Below are 15,908 nucleotides of genomic sequence, written 5' to 3' on the forward strand. Positions count from 1 at the left end.
CTGCGCAGAACCGATCACCGGTGATCAGCGCGAGATGCATGTGTAGCGGTGTAGATATTTTTAAATGTTTTGAATAAAATAATTTTCCACACAAAGCTGGTCGTGCAAAAGTTGAATTTAATTACAATACCTGTGTGATAAAACACATAAACAGACAGGCACTGTTAAACCGCAGCTCTTTTAACCTCTCCTCAAGTGACATTGCAGGAAAGAGAGACACACACTTCGCCACACACATACACAATATATAATAATAGCAATAGTATAAATAATGATAATAATGATAATAATAATAATAACAAAAATGTCATTGTATGCAAATAATTCAAAACAGCATTAGGCTACAGTGTTTCTTAGATCCCAATTAACATACCTGTGTGATAAAACACATAAACAGACAGGCACTGTTAAACCGCAGCTCTTTTAACGTTACCCGTTAAGCACAAAATACATGTTTAAATACACCACAGTAAGTTAACTACAGAAACCAGCACATATACATATACACATATACATATACATACACATACACACACACACACACACACACATATATATATAAGTTTAATATATATATATATATATATATATATATATATATATATATATATATATATAGCCTAGCCTAAGTTTATTTTTGTGCTGTTAATGAGTGAATAGTGCGTTGCGTGAAATGGCGGCGAGGTGTGTGCGTCACAAGTGAGACTTAGCCTCAATTGTCTCGTATAAAACCCATAATGCATCGACCTTTACGGTCGTATAAGTTGGAGGACTTGTTGGAGAGATGTGTTAGTGGCTAAGCGGCTAAAGTCTTGATTAAATTATATATATAAAGCGGCTAAAGTCTTGATTAAATTATATATAATTTAATCAAGACTTTAGCTGCTTAGCCACTAACACATCTCTCACTTGTGACGCACACACCCCGCCGCCATTTCACGCAACGCACTATTCACTCATTAACAGCGCAAAAATAAACTTAATTTAACAAGTTAATGACTCGAACTAATAGTCAAATATAACATCTCAATGAATACTCTTTCACAATTGATTATTTAAACCTGACATGAACACTTATGGGTGCGATTTGCCGGGGGGGATGCGTGGGATTTCCCCCTTTCTGGTCAATGTATCCCTGCCTCTGCTTAATTATTTTTGTCCTTTTATTTTATTTTTATTATTTGTATGCTTATTAAAGTTATCTAACGTTATATTTGTGTGTGTGTGGACTGTGGAGCTTTTTAATCTATGGTGCTGTTAACGTTACCGTGGTCATTACGTTAATTAATCACAGAAAGCTGCAGAGACTGTTAGGTTATATTACGTTTATAAAAAGTTGTTATGGTCGATGGGAAGTAACTTTAGATAAACCCCGCTGCTTGTTGACGATGATATAGCTATGCGCGGATTTCGATCCTGAAATATCGATACTGATGTTGTATATTCTATACAGGATATCCACACATAAAAAATGTCGATCCTAAGGTGTTTTTTTTTATTTATTTTAAACCAGTCATTTTATTTATTTAGCACGAATTTATTTTATTCAGAAAGTATGCATTAAATTGATTAAACGTGACAGTAAAGGATTTTACATTGTTACACAAATATATATATTTCATGTAAATGCTGTCCTAATAATTATTGATGCTGAAAACTCAGCTTTGATCACAGGAATAAATTACATTTTAACATATTGTTTTAAATTGCAATAATATTTCACAGTATTTGTTTTTACAAAGATTTACTGTATTTTTGATCAAATAAATGCAGCCTTGGTAAGCAGATTAGACTTCTTCCAACATTAAACATCTTACCAAACCCAAACTCTTGAAAACTAGCATGCAACATTTACTATAATTTTGATAGTTTGTGCAATTAAATTTATTTTGATTGATCGTTAAAGTTCAAATGGATTGTGTTATGTTCTGTAATTGTTGTTAATAAATCTGTCAGAATGAAACGTGCAAAAGTTTTACCTATTGGGGTACAACAGTGGCAATCTTTAAAAAAAATAACAATGGTTTTACGGTAACCATATAATCCAGGAAGCTTACCGCTACCTGTATCTCTTCATAAGAAAACCAACGGAGCCACTCCTTTTAAGAGCCACTCCTATACTCCTCTTACTGCCTCTCTCTCACACTCTCTTTCTTTCTTTCTTCACACACATTTCTATTTCTCTCTCTCTCTCTCTCTCTCTCTCTCTCTCTCTCTCTCTCTCTCTCTCTCTCTCTCTCTCTCTCTCACACACACACACTCTCTCTCTCAATTTCTTTCTTGTAAAGCTTCACTGTCTTCAAAGTATTGCTACTCTATTCTTTATTTTTCTTTCACCTTACTCTATCTCTCACTGTCCAAAACATTTTTTAAAAATGTAGTTTTTAATTTGCAAAAGGTTTACCTATTGGGGTACAACAACACTGGCAGCCTTTTAAAAAAAATTAACAATGGTTTTACTACGGTAACCATACACATGACTAATTACAGGCGCATCGAGAGCACAAATCACAAATTATTTTAGAGGTCATGAAAATGTATTCACCTCATATATCAACCCAAAGTGCATGCTTTTAAAAGTAAAAAGTATCGGTATGTTGTAAAGTTTTTCTTTCTTCAAAGCAGACCAGGAGATGTTGGAGTTATTGTTTATTGAGCGCGGCTGCGGATTCGTCCAACAAAATCTAATGTACATAAATTTACATGGGGTCTTATAGGTATTTTAGGAGGAGGGACTTTTGATGGAGACAAATTCAAACAAAGCATGTAAATGAGTATACAGGTTAAGGAAACCCGCCCCAGACTCCAGCGTGTTACCAGTCTCAATCCAATCAGCATAACCATTCAAACATGTGCTAATCCAATCAGCCTAACGATTCAACGTCTGGACTGTGGCTCTTGCTCCAAGAGCCATTAAAGACAATAGGTTAGCATGATAACATGATCCTTCAGAAATCATTCTAATATGCTGATTTTATGCTCAAAAAACATGAATTATTATTTTCAATGTTGAAAACAGTTGTGTACAATTTTTTTTTTTTCAAAATTCTTTGATGAATAGAAAGTTCAAAAGAACAGCATTTATTTAAAATATAATATTTTCTACATTATAAATGTCTTTACTGTAACTTTTGATGAGTTTAACTCATCCTTGATGAATAAAAGTATTGATTTATTTTATTTCTTTCCCCCAAAAATAAAATTAAAATTCTTACTGACCCCGAACTTTTGAACGGTAGTGTTTAATGTTACAAAAGCTTTCCATTTCAGATAAATGCTGTTCTTTTGAACTTTCTATTCATCATAGCATCATGAAATAAAATTGTAAAAAACTGTTTTCAACATTGATATAATCATAAATGTTTCTTGAGCATCAAATCATCATATTAGAGTGATTTCTGAATGATCATGTGACACTGAAGACTGGAGTAATGATGCTGAACATTCAGCTTATGCACAGGAATAAATTACACTTTACTATATATTCACATAGACAACAGATGTTTTAAATTGTAATAATATTTCACAATATTACTGTTTTTGTTTGTATTTTTAATCAAATAAATGCAGCCTTGGTGAGCAGAAGATACTTCTTTTAAAAACAAAAAAAATCTTACTGATCTAAAACTTTTGACCGGTAGTGTAGGTGCTGGTCATAAATATATATATATATATTTATTTCAAGAATTCAACTTAACAGGTGAAACTAATATATTATATATACTCATTACATGCAAACTGAGATATTTCAAGCCTTTATTTGTTATAATTTTGATGATTATGGCTTACAGCTTATGAAACCAAGAAATCAAAATCCCAGAAAATTAGAATATTACTTAAGACCAATACAAAAAAAGGATTTTTAGAAATGCTGGCCAACTGTAAAGTATGAACATGAAAAGTATGAGCATGTACAGCACTCAATACTTAGTTGGGGCTCCTTTTGCCTGAATTACTGCAGCAATGCGGCGTGGCATGGAGTCGATCAGTCTGTGGCAGTGCTCAGGTGTTATGAGAGCCCTGGTTGCTCTGATAGGGGCCTTCAGCTCTTCTGCATTGTTGGGTCTGGCGTATCGCATCTTCCTCTTCACAATGCCCCATAGATTTTCTATAGGGTTAAGGTCAGGCGAGTTTGCTGGCCAATTAAGAACAGGGATACCATGGTCCTTAAACCAGGTACTGGAAGTTGCCAAGTCCTGTTGGAAAATGAAATCTGCATCTCCATAAAGTTGGTCAGCAGCAGGAAGCATGAAGTGCTCTAAAACTTCCTGGTAGACGGCTGTGTTGACCTTGGACCTCAGAAAACACAGTGGACCAACACCAGCCGATGACATGGCACCCCAAACCAACACTGACTGTGGAAACTTCACACTGGACTTCAAGCATCTTGGATTGTGTGCCTCTCCATTCTTCCTCCAGACTCTGGGACCTTGGTTTCCAAATGAGATGCAAAATTTCCTCTCATCAGAAAAGAGGACTTTGGTCCACTGTTCTTCATTACATCCAGAGTCAACGCAGCCGTCTACCAAGACATTTCCAGAGCACTTCATGCTTCCTTCATTTTCCAGCAGGATTTGCACCTGCCCACACTGCCAAAAGAACCAAAACCTGGTTCAATGACCATGATATTATTGTGTAATTACTGTGTGATTTCATGTAATATTCTAATTTTCTGAGATTTTGATTTCGTGGTTTCATAAGCTGTAAGCCTTAATCATCAAAATTATAACAAATAAAGGCTTGAAATATCCCAGTTTGCATGTAATGAGTCTATATAATATATTAATTTCACCTGTTAAGTTGAATTCTTGAAATAAATCAACTTTTTGATGATATTCTAATTTTATGACCAGCACCTGTATATAGGCTATATAATCCACAAATCCGAGTGGAGACAGATGCAGTGATTTGGTTGAAACTGTAACAAACCAGACGAGACCAGTTTACTCATTGTTAAAAAATTGTTGAATTACATGAAGTGGTTAAAAGGAAATCATGACCTGTGCTGTCTCTTGCTTTAAATTAGCAATAATTTCCATTTACATGTTCCCTAAGAGATGAATGGCGAATCAGTAGACACAAATCCTTTATTACAATTAAAATATTTATGTTGTGATATGATGCTGGCCTACATCAACGATTTATTTAACGTGTTTAATGAGATAACATATTGATAATCTGCTGACCGAAGATAAGGGCCACAGACAGACTCTGAGACGCCGGATGATGTTCGTGTGCTTCAAGCTGCCCAAAACAACAGCTGTATGAAAGCCTCCTAACGCTCATCACTGATGCTGATTACATTGAAGTCTCTTTCAGACTGTTTTCTGAGCACACACATTACGCGTTCAGGCTTTTATCAACTGTTCCGTTAAAACTATCCATCAGATTTGAGCACGGCTTTCCCCCGCGGCTGATGCTCACCTTGGATTTGGTCTGACGAAGGCAAAAGTAACTTTTCCTCTTCGCGTTTTTTAGTCTCTAATGAAAGCCCAGAACCTCTGCTTGGTGTTCACTTAGTTTTGATTGTGACAAACTAGTTAACAGCTCCAGTTTCGCCCCAAATGTAAGAGAAGAAAACACAAGCGTCAGTGAGCAGCAGACACCGAGCGGGACAGGTTGAGTCTACGAGGTTCTCATGTGTCATTTAAGACCGCGGCGCCGCTCGAGCGCTATTCATTCATTGCTGAAACCAGACAGAGTTTATCAGATCCGACCAGAGAGAGAGAGAGAGATGGCAGAAACCGCCCCAGCCCCCGCTGCTGCCGCCCCGGCCAAAGCGCCCAAGAAGAAGTCCGCTGTGAAAGCCAAGAAAGCAGGTCCAGGCGTCGGCGAGCTCATTGTCAAGGCTGTGTCCGCATCGAAGGAGAGGAGCGGTGTGTCCCTCGCCGCCCTGAAGAAAGCGCTCGCTGCCGGTGGATACGATGTGGAGAAGAACAACTCCCGCGTCAAGATCGCCATCAAGAGCCTGGTGACTAAAGGCACCCTCGTTCAGGTCAAAGGGACCGGTGCCTCAGGCTCCTTCAAACTCAACAAGCAGCAAGCCGAGACCAAGAAGAAGCCAGCGAAGAAAGCGGCTCCTAAAGCCAAGAAGCCCGCAGCCAAGAAACCCGCTGCCGCTAAGAAGCCCAAAACTGCAGCAGCGAAGAAGCCCGCCGCTAAGAAATCCCCGAAGAAGGTGAAGAAACCCGCCGCTAAGAAGGCGACGAAGAGCCCCAAGAAGGCCAAGAAACCGGCGACTCCTAAGAAAGCAGCCAAGAGCCCAAAAAAGGCAAAGGCAGCAAAACCCAAAGCGGCGAAACCTAAAGCAGCGAAACCTAAAGCCGCCAAGCCTAAAAAGGCAGCTCCCAAGAAGAAATAAATCTAACGTTACTGTGTGTTCCTCAACGGCTCTTTTCAGAGCCAACCACTGACTCCAGTAAAGAGCAAAACTCATGTTTCTGAATGATTTGTTAGTTCTGGAATCAAATAGCCAAATATGTGACTCAACAAATTTAGTTTAGGTAAAACTCAAATAAATAATTTTTATTCGCAAGAAATTGATTGAAAATTGCCAAAAAGCTTGTTATATTTCAAAGTAAACCGTTATCACAGTTCGACTCGATGTTGATTAACAGTAAATATTAGAATTTATACACAAACCATAATGCTGGAGAAACGTGGCAATTCAAAATAACCCCACAAACAATAATGGCAGTGATAAAATTATAATATTACATTAAGGGTAATAATACTCTACACTACAGTATCAGATCTGGTCAGTGTGAACAAGTGTGTGAAATGTGTAGCACTTTTGGTAGGAACATCGTATAATATCCATTGTTGTACTTATTTGAATTTTCTATAAAACATTTCAGTGATTCAGTCTCTGGATACATTATACGTTTATCTCTGTAAAGCTGTTTTGAAACAATCTACATTGTTAAAAGCGCTATATAAATGAGGATGACTTGATTTAATCTCTTCTGTCTAGTCAATACATGTGATCGTTCCAAAAAAGGGGTTGGGCTTTTAAGGGGAAGCTCAGTGATTGGTTTAAAACTTATCACAGTCTAAACCAATGGGCGACTGGCACTCTCGTTTAAAGCTAGTATGAGCCGACACTGATCTTCATTCTGTTATCTTCGTCACGGTATTCTTCTCTTTTAGTTTCTGATTTTAATAATGAGTGGAAGAGGTAAAACCGGGGGAAAGGCTCGCGCTAAGGCCAAGAGTCGCTCTTCCAGGGCGGGACTGCAGTTCCCCGTCGGCCGTGTTCACAGGCTTCTCCGCAAAGGCAACTATGCCCAGCGCGTCGGTGCCGGAGCTCCGGTGTATTTGGCCGCTGTGCTCGAGTATCTGACCGCTGAGATCCTGGAGTTGGCTGGAAACGCCGCTCGGGATAACAAGAAGACCCGCATCATCCCTCGACACCTGCAGCTGGCGGTGCGCAACGACGAGGAGCTGAACAAGCTTCTGGGCGGCGTGACCATCGCTCAGGGCGGTGTGTTGCCCAACATTCAGGCCGTGCTGCTGCCCAAGAAGACCGAGAAGCCCGCGAAGGCCAAGTAGACTGACGGAAGCTTCTCTTCAGACCAAAGGCTCTTTTAAGAGCCACACAATTCCCCAAGAAAGAGTGAATTCATTTACCCGATTTTTATTTGATTTTCTATTGAAAGTCCCTTTGATAAAACAAATAAGAAAGTTGCTGCAGAATGCACATGAATAGACTTTTATGAATAGTAAACATGAATATTGTACAATGCTGACATCAAAAAAAAAGTTTGTTTCTTGTCTGAGATTCCATTATACACTTAAATTTTGACTAGAAATACACATGGTCCCCAAATATTCTTTTTGAAAATAAAGCATTTTCTAACTAACCGCTACACTTTGTGAGGGTTTAATGAGGGCATTATGAAAATGTAGTTTTATTTGGCATTGCTAAAAATATTTAAGCTGATACATTGATAAAAAAATGAATGAAATGTATCGTGATGATATAAGTATCTGTACTTGTCTAAATTTTATACTATATTATTTCCACAAGTCAAACTGTACGTCCAATTCGTTTTTAAGAAACATTACAAATCGCCTATTTTGGTTTACAAATTTAAAACTGATTTCGCCTAATGTATTTTCGTGGATACAGAGAAAAAGCAAAGTACGTTTGGGCGGGAACCACAAACTGACGTCACTTGTTTGAAAACAGCCATTGGCCAACTGTCATTTACAGACGCCAGACAATAACCAATCAAATGCATCTGAAGCAAAGCCATCCAATGAGCGCACGGCAGCCCTGGGCTTAAATACGCGCTGTGTTCGCCTGAACTACTCACTCAGTCTTTCGATCTGATTAAATCAGCATCTGAACACTTTAAATAATGGCGAGAACTAAGCAGACCGCTCGTAAGTCCACCGGAGGTAAAGCCCCGAGGAAGCAGCTGGCCACTAAAGCCGCCCGTAAGAGCGCTCCCGCCACCGGTGGCGTTAAGAAGCCTCATCGGTACAGGCCCGGTACCGTGGCACTGAGAGAGATCCGCCGGTACCAGAAATCCACTGAACTGCTGATTCGCAAACTGCCCTTCCAGCGCCTGGTGAGAGAGATCGCTCAAGACTTCAAGACGGATCTGCGCTTCCAGAGCTCGGCTGTTATGGCCCTGCAGGAGGCGAGCGAGGCTTATTTAGTGGGTCTGTTTGAGGACACCAACCTGTGCGCCATCCACGCCAAGAGAGTCACCATCATGCCCAAAGACATCCAGCTGGCCCGCCGCATCCGCGGAGAGCGCGCTTAAACCCCCAGCAGACACACAAACCCAACGGCTCTTTTAAGAGCCACCTCATTAACTCTATGAAAGATGATTTCCATATTATATGGTGTTTTGAAATCGGAACTTCATATGTCACGGTTGTAAAAATGCAATTTGTATGTATTAAATCTAAAAGCAAAGTTAAGGAAATGAGCGGTGGTTTTAGTGTTATGTGCTACAATAGTTAATATGTAGTCAAAATGACTGAAGCTCTATAGTTATATTTGTTTATAGGGGTTTTTATGTATTATATAGTTAAATTATAGAGCTATTAATATTACTTAAATTCTACTCATTTCCACTAGTATCAAGAATCAACTGACCTCGACTAGGTAATGCGTAACTGGTGACGTTTACTAGAACCGCCCATGAATGTGGTTTCAACCAGGTCCGCTAGCTGACTATAAATCCTCTTCTCCAGTGGTTTTACTCTCATCTGTTGTTGTCAGTTGAAGAGAATCTGTCGTCATGTCTGGAAGAGGAAAAGGCGGGAAAGGACTCGGGAAAGGAGGCGCTAAGCGGCACCGAAAGGTTCTTCGCGATAATATCCAGGGAATCACTAAACCCGCTATTCGTCGTCTTGCTCGGCGTGGCGGCGTCAAGCGTATTTCTGGCCTGATCTATGAAGAGACTCGCGGTGTGTTGAAGGTGTTTCTGGAGAACGTCATTCGTGATGCTGTGACTTACACTGAACACGCCAAGAGAAAGACCGTCACCGCCATGGATGTTGTGTACGCGCTGAAGCGACAGGGGCGCACTCTGTACGGGTTCGGGGGTTAAGAGATCCACGAAGAAGAAAAAACAACGGCTCTTTTAAGAGCCACACACATTATCACACAAAGAACAAGTTACGAGGTGGTGAAATTATATTTTGTAATATAATAATTATTGTGCTTTCCTTAAACGTTACCTCAAAATGATTTATTAAGCAAATACAAATAATAAACTACTGTTATTCTCACTATTGTGCTTTGCAGTTAAAACTACATTTTCACAGAGTTGTGGGCGTTCGTTGTCATTGTGCAACATTTTATGTAGTTCACTATTGTTCTTACATTTGTATATGCATGTCTTTCAAAATACAGTTTATTCTTCACCTTATATTTTAGTGAATTTCTATCACAGAACGTGTTTTTCAGCCTGGATGTAAAGTCAAATTCAGGGCTTTCCAAAATTTATAAATGTTACAGAGCGAGAGGTAACACTTCTGTCTGATCTCTCAGATACCAAATGTTTGGAGGTTTTATCATGACTACTACAACTTCTGCTTAGTCTTTAAAAATGACTGGCATTAATTTAGCACTCATATGGAAAATTAAAATATTTTGTAATTATCATTTAAATCAGACTTGCTTTCAAGTTGTTTGTCATAAATCAACATCTCAGGAAACATATATGGGGTTTTGGAGACGAGGTGTCTAGGGAAGGAAATTATACATCGATATTCATATGAATGTAGACACTTTTGTCATCATGTTGCCCCAAGAACACATTAATGCTGATTAGATACAGTTAGATACATTGTGTTGAATGGGAATGGCATTTATGGCCATGTTTACAGGCATAATTAAGTGCATGAAGTATACATTACATTATATCTTTCATAACATAGCTGAGAATCATCTTTGCACAACGTTTGATTAAACAAATCCTGAAACTTCCCATAGTTTTTGCCTAAACATGTAATATCTTGTCATTTTATTTTTAAACAACTGGACACAGCATAGCATATGAATAAAATATAATGTTTCAATCTGTTTCGTATGTTATCTTATGCTGTTTCTTCTGCTGTAAACAATGAATGACATGGGAAAATACAACAAAACGTTTCTGGGTCTCAAGGGAATATGCGTATCTTTCAAAGCACAGTATTGAGCAATTAATAGTGAATTCATGGAGTTTGCATTGAGTACTAATACATTGTGCTATTTCTGCTTCCAAATAAACGTTCAAATGATTGAATCCGCAGCATTCCTGGTTAAAGATTTCTGAAAATATTCACACATTTTCTTATTCATTCCGAAAAAAATGCGGGAAAATGAAACAAAGGAATGGAGTCGATGTGGGGGATGGACGGTATTAATAGATGGGCGTGATTAATATTTTAAAGCTTCTGATTGGTCCGCCTACAAGTCAGTGAATGTGTAATGTGGCCAATGAGGTCATTACATGGGTTGAAGACTCACAATCAGAGGCTCGTTCTTCCCTTTGTAAATTAGCATAGAGCAGCGCATAAAGCCCGCCTGCAGTGATTCAGCTTTATGTTCTCTGAGTTTCTCTGACTGAATCATCATGCCTGAACCAGCGAAGTCCGCACCCAAGAAGGGCTCGAAGAAGGCCGTCACTAAAACCGCCGGCAAGGGCGGGAAGAAGCGCAGAAAGTCCAGGAAGGAGAGCTACGCGATCTACGTGTACAAAGTCCTGAAGCAGGTTCATCCCGACACCGGGATCTCCTCCAAGGCGATGGGAATCATGAACTCTTTCGTCAACGACATCTTCGAGCGCATCGCCGGTGAAGCGTCTCGTCTCGCTCACTACAACAAGCGCTCCACCATCACATCTCGCGAGATCCAGACCGCCGTGCGTCTGCTGCTGCCCGGAGAGCTGGCCAAACACGCCGTGTCTGAGGGCACAAAGGCTGTGACCAAATACACCAGCTCCAAGTAGAGGAGGAGCTCAACACACACAAAGGCTCTTTTAAGAGCCACACATATTATCTGTGAAAGAGCTTTGATCATACATTATCTTTTCAGGCAAAAGTAAAACCTATCATCCGTCCTTCTGTGTATTGCTGATGAAAAAGTTGCAATCCTTTTTCTTCTGATTAAGATCTGTATTCACTCTAACACCATATTGGCTTTGATCTGCAGCTAATGAAATTAAGTTCAAGATTTTTTTTAACATTTAGCTTTGAATATTGTTTTTCTGTATAATCAGCTTTATTTTACAGTAGCAGAAACTCTGAGAAATACTCTCAACACTATTGTTGATCCTGTAGAGGAAGATGATGATGATGATGATGATGATGATGATGATGAAGATGTAGATGTGAAACTTGTGCTCTAGTAGTGCTGGGATTTACACACATGATCATGTCAACGTTCACATCTTCCTCCACCAAACACACACCACAGATCAGATTTCCACTTTGAGTAACATTTATTATGAGCTTCATAATGAAAACATTGACACTTTATTATTTTTGTCTTTGTTGTCTACCTTTTTAATTCAATTGCTTGTTCTATGTCATGTGTGACTATGTACAGTTGTACAGTTTCTATTTATTCCTGTAGCCTCTTGGCCAGGTCATGTTTGTACATGAGAAGTGGTTCTCAGTTTACCTGGATAAATAAAGGATAAAAAAAAAATAATAATTACTAAATAATTTTACCCAAAGCTTCTCTTTTAGTCTCTTAGTCAAGCCAATTTTTTTTTTTTTTTAAAGTCTTTTGATTATAGTCTTGATCAGAGGCAAGTATTGCTGGTTCAACTCTTTCTGAGTGTTTGAGTCTGTTATAAACTGTCAAATACATTTATTGTCTTTGTCCCCGAGGTTCTTTAAAGGGAAACTGTCAACAAATAATTTGAATGATGAAATGCTTACAAATGATTTAATTACAGACACTAAATATATAAAGATTTATTATTCAATTATGACTGAAACATTAAAACATAGTTTTTGAATTAGATGATGGTTTACAAATGTACAAAACCAAGAAAAACACCTCTAATAAACACTTAATTTCAACAGTTATTCATTTATACAGAACATTTGATACAGAATAAAACTGTTATGTATTTACTCAAGCGAACTAGAACAAGCAACAGTATCATTGTCAAGCTTTCACTATTGAAGAACAGACTAACAACACAAGGTTATGACAAATATAAAGCTAATATAAAGAAGAACGAACTACAATATTTTCTAACCATGTTAAAGGACAAATAAATGCTGACAGAACATTCACACATGTGGACAGAATTAACTCTTTAATATCAGATTGAAGTTTCTTCCTCTGTTACGGCGTACTGACTCTGGTCTTCAGCAGATGAGACTGAAATACACATAAATCACTGATTCAGTGAGAGAGAGAGAGAGAGAGAGAGAGTGAGAGAGAGAGGGAGAGAGAGAGAGAGAGAGAGAGAGAGAGAGAGAGAGAGAGAGAGAGGGAGAGAGAGAGAGAGAGAGAGAGAGAGAGAGAGAGAGAGGGAGAGAGAGAGAGAGAGAGAGAGAGAGAGAGGGAGAGAGATCAGACAGAAGTTTTACCTCTCGCTCTGTAACACTTGTAAAGCAGCACGACTGTCGCTAGCAGAAACGGAGAAGCGGCCAGAAGAGAACTGAGGGTTTTGAGGACAGAAATCTGACCCAAACGTGACACTGGAAAACAGAAACACAAGAACATTATTGAGCAACATTACAGAGCTCTGAAGGGCTTTCAGAAAGTTTCTCCAGGAACCCAAAATTTGTGAGTGAATATAAAAGCTTTGAAATATTTTTTATCATCTCATATTATTCCACCACCATTTCCCTCTTACAGCTCTGTGTTAAAGCAAGAGTTCATTCACAAATATATATTCTGCCACATTTACTGACCTTCATGCTGTTCAAACCTGTTTAAATTTCTTTCTTGTGTGGAAAATAAAAGATATCTTGAAGGAACTTTTAATTTCATTGTATGGAAAAAACAACTTCCAAACACCTTCTTATATGATCCACAGAATAAAGAAAGTCACACATGTTTGGAACGACATGAGGGGGAGTAAATAATGACATCATAGTATATTAATATAAGTTATTCAATTTAATGTTTATGAGGTACGTACAATTGTTTTCCTCTTCAGACCAAAACTGTATGTTTGACACTGAACATATATGAGCTCAATCAGATTCATTCCTGCTTTCAAATGAAAAACTGAATTTATGAAAAGTCAGTTTCATTGAATTGTGTGATGTTTTTTATAAGGTGTTGATTTCACTATATTTCTGCATATTTTGCATGTGATTTGATATTTCAACTGTGAAACAAACACACTTCTGTCATGAACTCTCTGAGTGTTTGGCATGGTAATGGATATGACAATGCTGATATGTTCGGTCTTGAAGGAATAGATCTGCTACGCTGCTGTGAGCAAGTAAGACATGCTGTACAAAACACATGAATTACCTGTAGCAGATCTACACAGGTGGAGCTGGGGAAGGGGGAGGGTTTCTGAAAGCGCACAAGCTCATTGGCTGCTGATACAGCAGGAACCAATCAGCTGTGCCCTATAGAGAATGATGTGATTTCAGACTGAGTTAAAGGCCGGTCCGCCAGCGCCATCTAGAGTTTCATGACAGAACTTTGTATTTGTCAACACCTGATTGTCTCCAGCAGAAATAAGAGACAGAGACTCATATGAATAGTGTGGCGTATCTCATCAGATGCTCATGAATAAAATAACCTCTGACTGAGATCCAGCTGTGGAGTGACTGTCCTCTCTCTGTTTTACAGTAGTAGAAACCCTCATGTGACTTTGAGACAGTAGTGATGCTCATCTCTCCTGTCGTCTGATTCTGGATCAGTGATCCGTCTTTATAGAAATCAGCGCTGAGGATCGGGGAGTTTGTAGATCGATGGAAACAGTGTAGAGTCAGAGTCTCTCCCTCAATCACAGGATCAACAGAACTCTCCAGGATCACCTCACCGTCTACAAACACAAGAAACACATCAACAGATGTAGTGACGATACAGGCTGTGTTAATCAGAGCCATACTTCAGTTATTAATAAGATCTGGAGGGGCAACATGTTCACTACCTTTAATCTGAGAAACTTTTATTCAGCAAGGATTCATGATCAAATGTGACGCATTGATCAAAAAAGACATTTATGTTACAAAAGATTTATATTTCAAATAAATGCTGTTCTTCAAACTTTCTATTCATCAAAGAAGAAAAAAAGCATCACGTTTTCCACAATAGTTTTTTTTTTCAACATTGATAATAATCATAAATGTTTCTTGAGAAGCAAATCATTATACTGATTCCTGAAGGATCATGTGACACTGAAGACTGGAGTAATGATGCTGAACATTCAGCTATGAATAAATTACACTTTACAATATATTCACATATAATTTTTTTCACATTTCATATGTAATAATACTGGAAAAGGAAGGTTTTCATGCATTTTTGGTAAAATAAATTCAGCCTTGGTATCAAACATATTTCCAAAACATAAAAAAATACCAATCCCAAACTTCTGAATATTTTATTTTATTATAGAGTTTAAATCTTGATATTCACTGTGCAGTTTTCTGATATTCAGTTAGTTTATGCATAATCATAAGACTGAATTCTCAATTATATTAATTTTTAATCTTGCACAGATTGTTATTTATTGTGTTTTATAGTTGTAAGCGTGATTGGACTCACCATGTACAGTGATGTTTCGAGGACGCCGTTTCTCTCCAGATTCAGACTCACACCAGTACACTCCAGTGTCAGATGTGCTGAGAGAGTCCATTACACATCCAGATCCTGTTTGATTTGCACAAGTTTGTGTGTCTTTGTCTGTGTATCTTCTCACTGTCCATCCAGCAGAGTTACTCTGATCCTCACAGCTCAGAGAGAGAGAGTCGGATGAGAAGTGTTGACTTCTGCTGGGCTTGAGGACCAGAGACACTGAAGCAGAAACTCCTGAAAAGAGGAAAATCTCCATCAAAACTGACAGCACAGAGACTGCAGTGAAACACAGATCCGGATGAGCACAAGCATAAACCCTCACCAGTGATCCACAGTGTGTGTGAGCTGCTGTTGTGTGTGTAATAGGCTGGTCGTCCTCTCTCTGCTCTGCACGTATAAACTCCTGTGTGCTGTAGAGCAGCAGGACTGAGAGTGTAAGATCCTCCAGCTCCTCTGCTGCTGTCTGACAGATGATCATGATCTCTGAACCAGCTGAACGTCCAGCCTTTAGAGGAGCCTGAAACCTCACAGGTCAGAGTCACTGATTCTCCTTCAGTCAGCCACGGCTGTGGAGACACTCGCACTGATGCCTGAGCTTCAGCTGAACAAAACATCACGAGTTACAGAGCCGTAGAGAAACTGATGGAGAAGCTGATCACAACAAACACACACTCAC

General features: G+C 38.8%; 6 protein-coding genes across 6 annotated transcripts in view; 5 read left to right on the plus strand and 1 right to left on the minus strand.

Annotated features, from left to right (window-relative positions):
- Window positions 1-5,707: 5,707 nt before the first annotated feature.
- On the plus strand, window positions 5,708-6,361 carry LOC307155354 (histone H1-like; the record flags this gene model as incomplete). The annotated part of the gene is made up of 1 exon (XM_079865960.1): window positions 5,708-6,361. Exon 1 carries the CDS (start codon window positions 5,735-5,737, stop codon window positions 6,359-6,361), a length of 627 nt encoding a protein of 208 aa, XP_079722086.1. The 5' UTR covers window positions 5,708-5,734.
- A 778-nt stretch (window positions 6,362-7,139) lies between these two features.
- Window positions 7,140-7,604, plus strand: LOC307155362 (histone H2A-like). Its single transcript, XM_079865968.1, has one exon. The coding sequence runs from the start codon at window positions 7,165-7,167 to the stop codon at window positions 7,549-7,551; it is 387 nt and encodes a 128-aa protein (XP_079722094.1). The 5' UTR covers window positions 7,140-7,164; the 3' UTR covers window positions 7,552-7,604.
- A 736-nt stretch (window positions 7,605-8,340) lies between these two features.
- On the plus strand, window positions 8,341-8,788 carry LOC307155358 (histone H3.2). Its single transcript, XM_079865964.1, has one exon. It carries the CDS (start codon window positions 8,364-8,366, stop codon window positions 8,772-8,774), a length of 411 nt encoding a protein of 136 aa, XP_079722090.1. The 5' UTR covers window positions 8,341-8,363; the 3' UTR covers window positions 8,775-8,788.
- A 465-nt stretch (window positions 8,789-9,253) lies between these two features.
- On the plus strand, window positions 9,254-9,643 carry LOC307155370 (histone H4). The gene has a single exon (XM_079865976.1). The coding sequence runs from the start codon at window positions 9,258-9,260 to the stop codon at window positions 9,567-9,569; it is 312 nt and encodes a 103-aa protein (XP_079722102.1). The 5' UTR covers window positions 9,254-9,257; the 3' UTR covers window positions 9,570-9,643.
- A 1,420-nt stretch (window positions 9,644-11,063) lies between these two features.
- Window positions 11,064-11,561, plus strand: LOC307155365 (histone H2B-like). The gene has a single exon (XM_079865971.1). It carries the CDS (start codon window positions 11,082-11,084, stop codon window positions 11,454-11,456), a length of 375 nt encoding a protein of 124 aa, XP_079722097.1. The 5' UTR covers window positions 11,064-11,081; the 3' UTR covers window positions 11,457-11,561.
- A 441-nt stretch (window positions 11,562-12,002) lies between these two features.
- LOC307156314 (Fc receptor-like protein 5) overlaps window positions 12,003-15,908 on the minus strand; it is a gene marked incomplete at its 5' end in the record, with an annotated part of 41,789 nt that continues 37,883 nt past the window's right edge. The window contains 5 exons of the mRNA XM_079867606.1: window positions 12,003-12,844; window positions 13,057-13,167; window positions 14,232-14,477; window positions 15,203-15,466; window positions 15,555-15,833. Coding sequence (XP_079723732.1) covers window positions 12,786-12,844; window positions 13,057-13,167; window positions 14,232-14,477; window positions 15,203-15,466; window positions 15,555-15,833 — 959 coding nt within the window. The 3' untranslated portion in view covers window positions 12,003-12,785. The remainder of the gene's footprint in view (window positions 12,845-13,056; window positions 13,168-14,231; window positions 14,478-15,202; window positions 15,467-15,554; window positions 15,834-15,908) is intronic.

This window comes from Squalius cephalus (assembly GCF_949319135.1).
Source record: "Squalius cephalus genome assembly, chromosome: 3".
NCBI classification, from domain to species: domain Eukaryota; kingdom Metazoa; phylum Chordata; class Actinopteri; order Cypriniformes; family Leuciscidae; genus Squalius; species Squalius cephalus.

Coding starts and splice junctions, on each gene's coding strand:
- LOC307155362 (XM_079865968.1), top strand. CDS start 7,165: ATGAGTGGAAGAGGTAAAACCGGGGGAAAGGCTCGCGCTAAGGCCAAG.
- LOC307155358 (XM_079865964.1), top strand. CDS start 8,364: ATGGCGAGAACTAAGCAGACCGCTCGTAAGTCCACCGGAGGTAAAGCC.
- LOC307155370 (XM_079865976.1), top strand. CDS start 9,258: ATGTCTGGAAGAGGAAAAGGCGGGAAAGGACTCGGGAAAGGAGGCGCT.
- LOC307155365 (XM_079865971.1), top strand. CDS start 11,082: ATGCCTGAACCAGCGAAGTCCGCACCCAAGAAGGGCTCGAAGAAGGCC.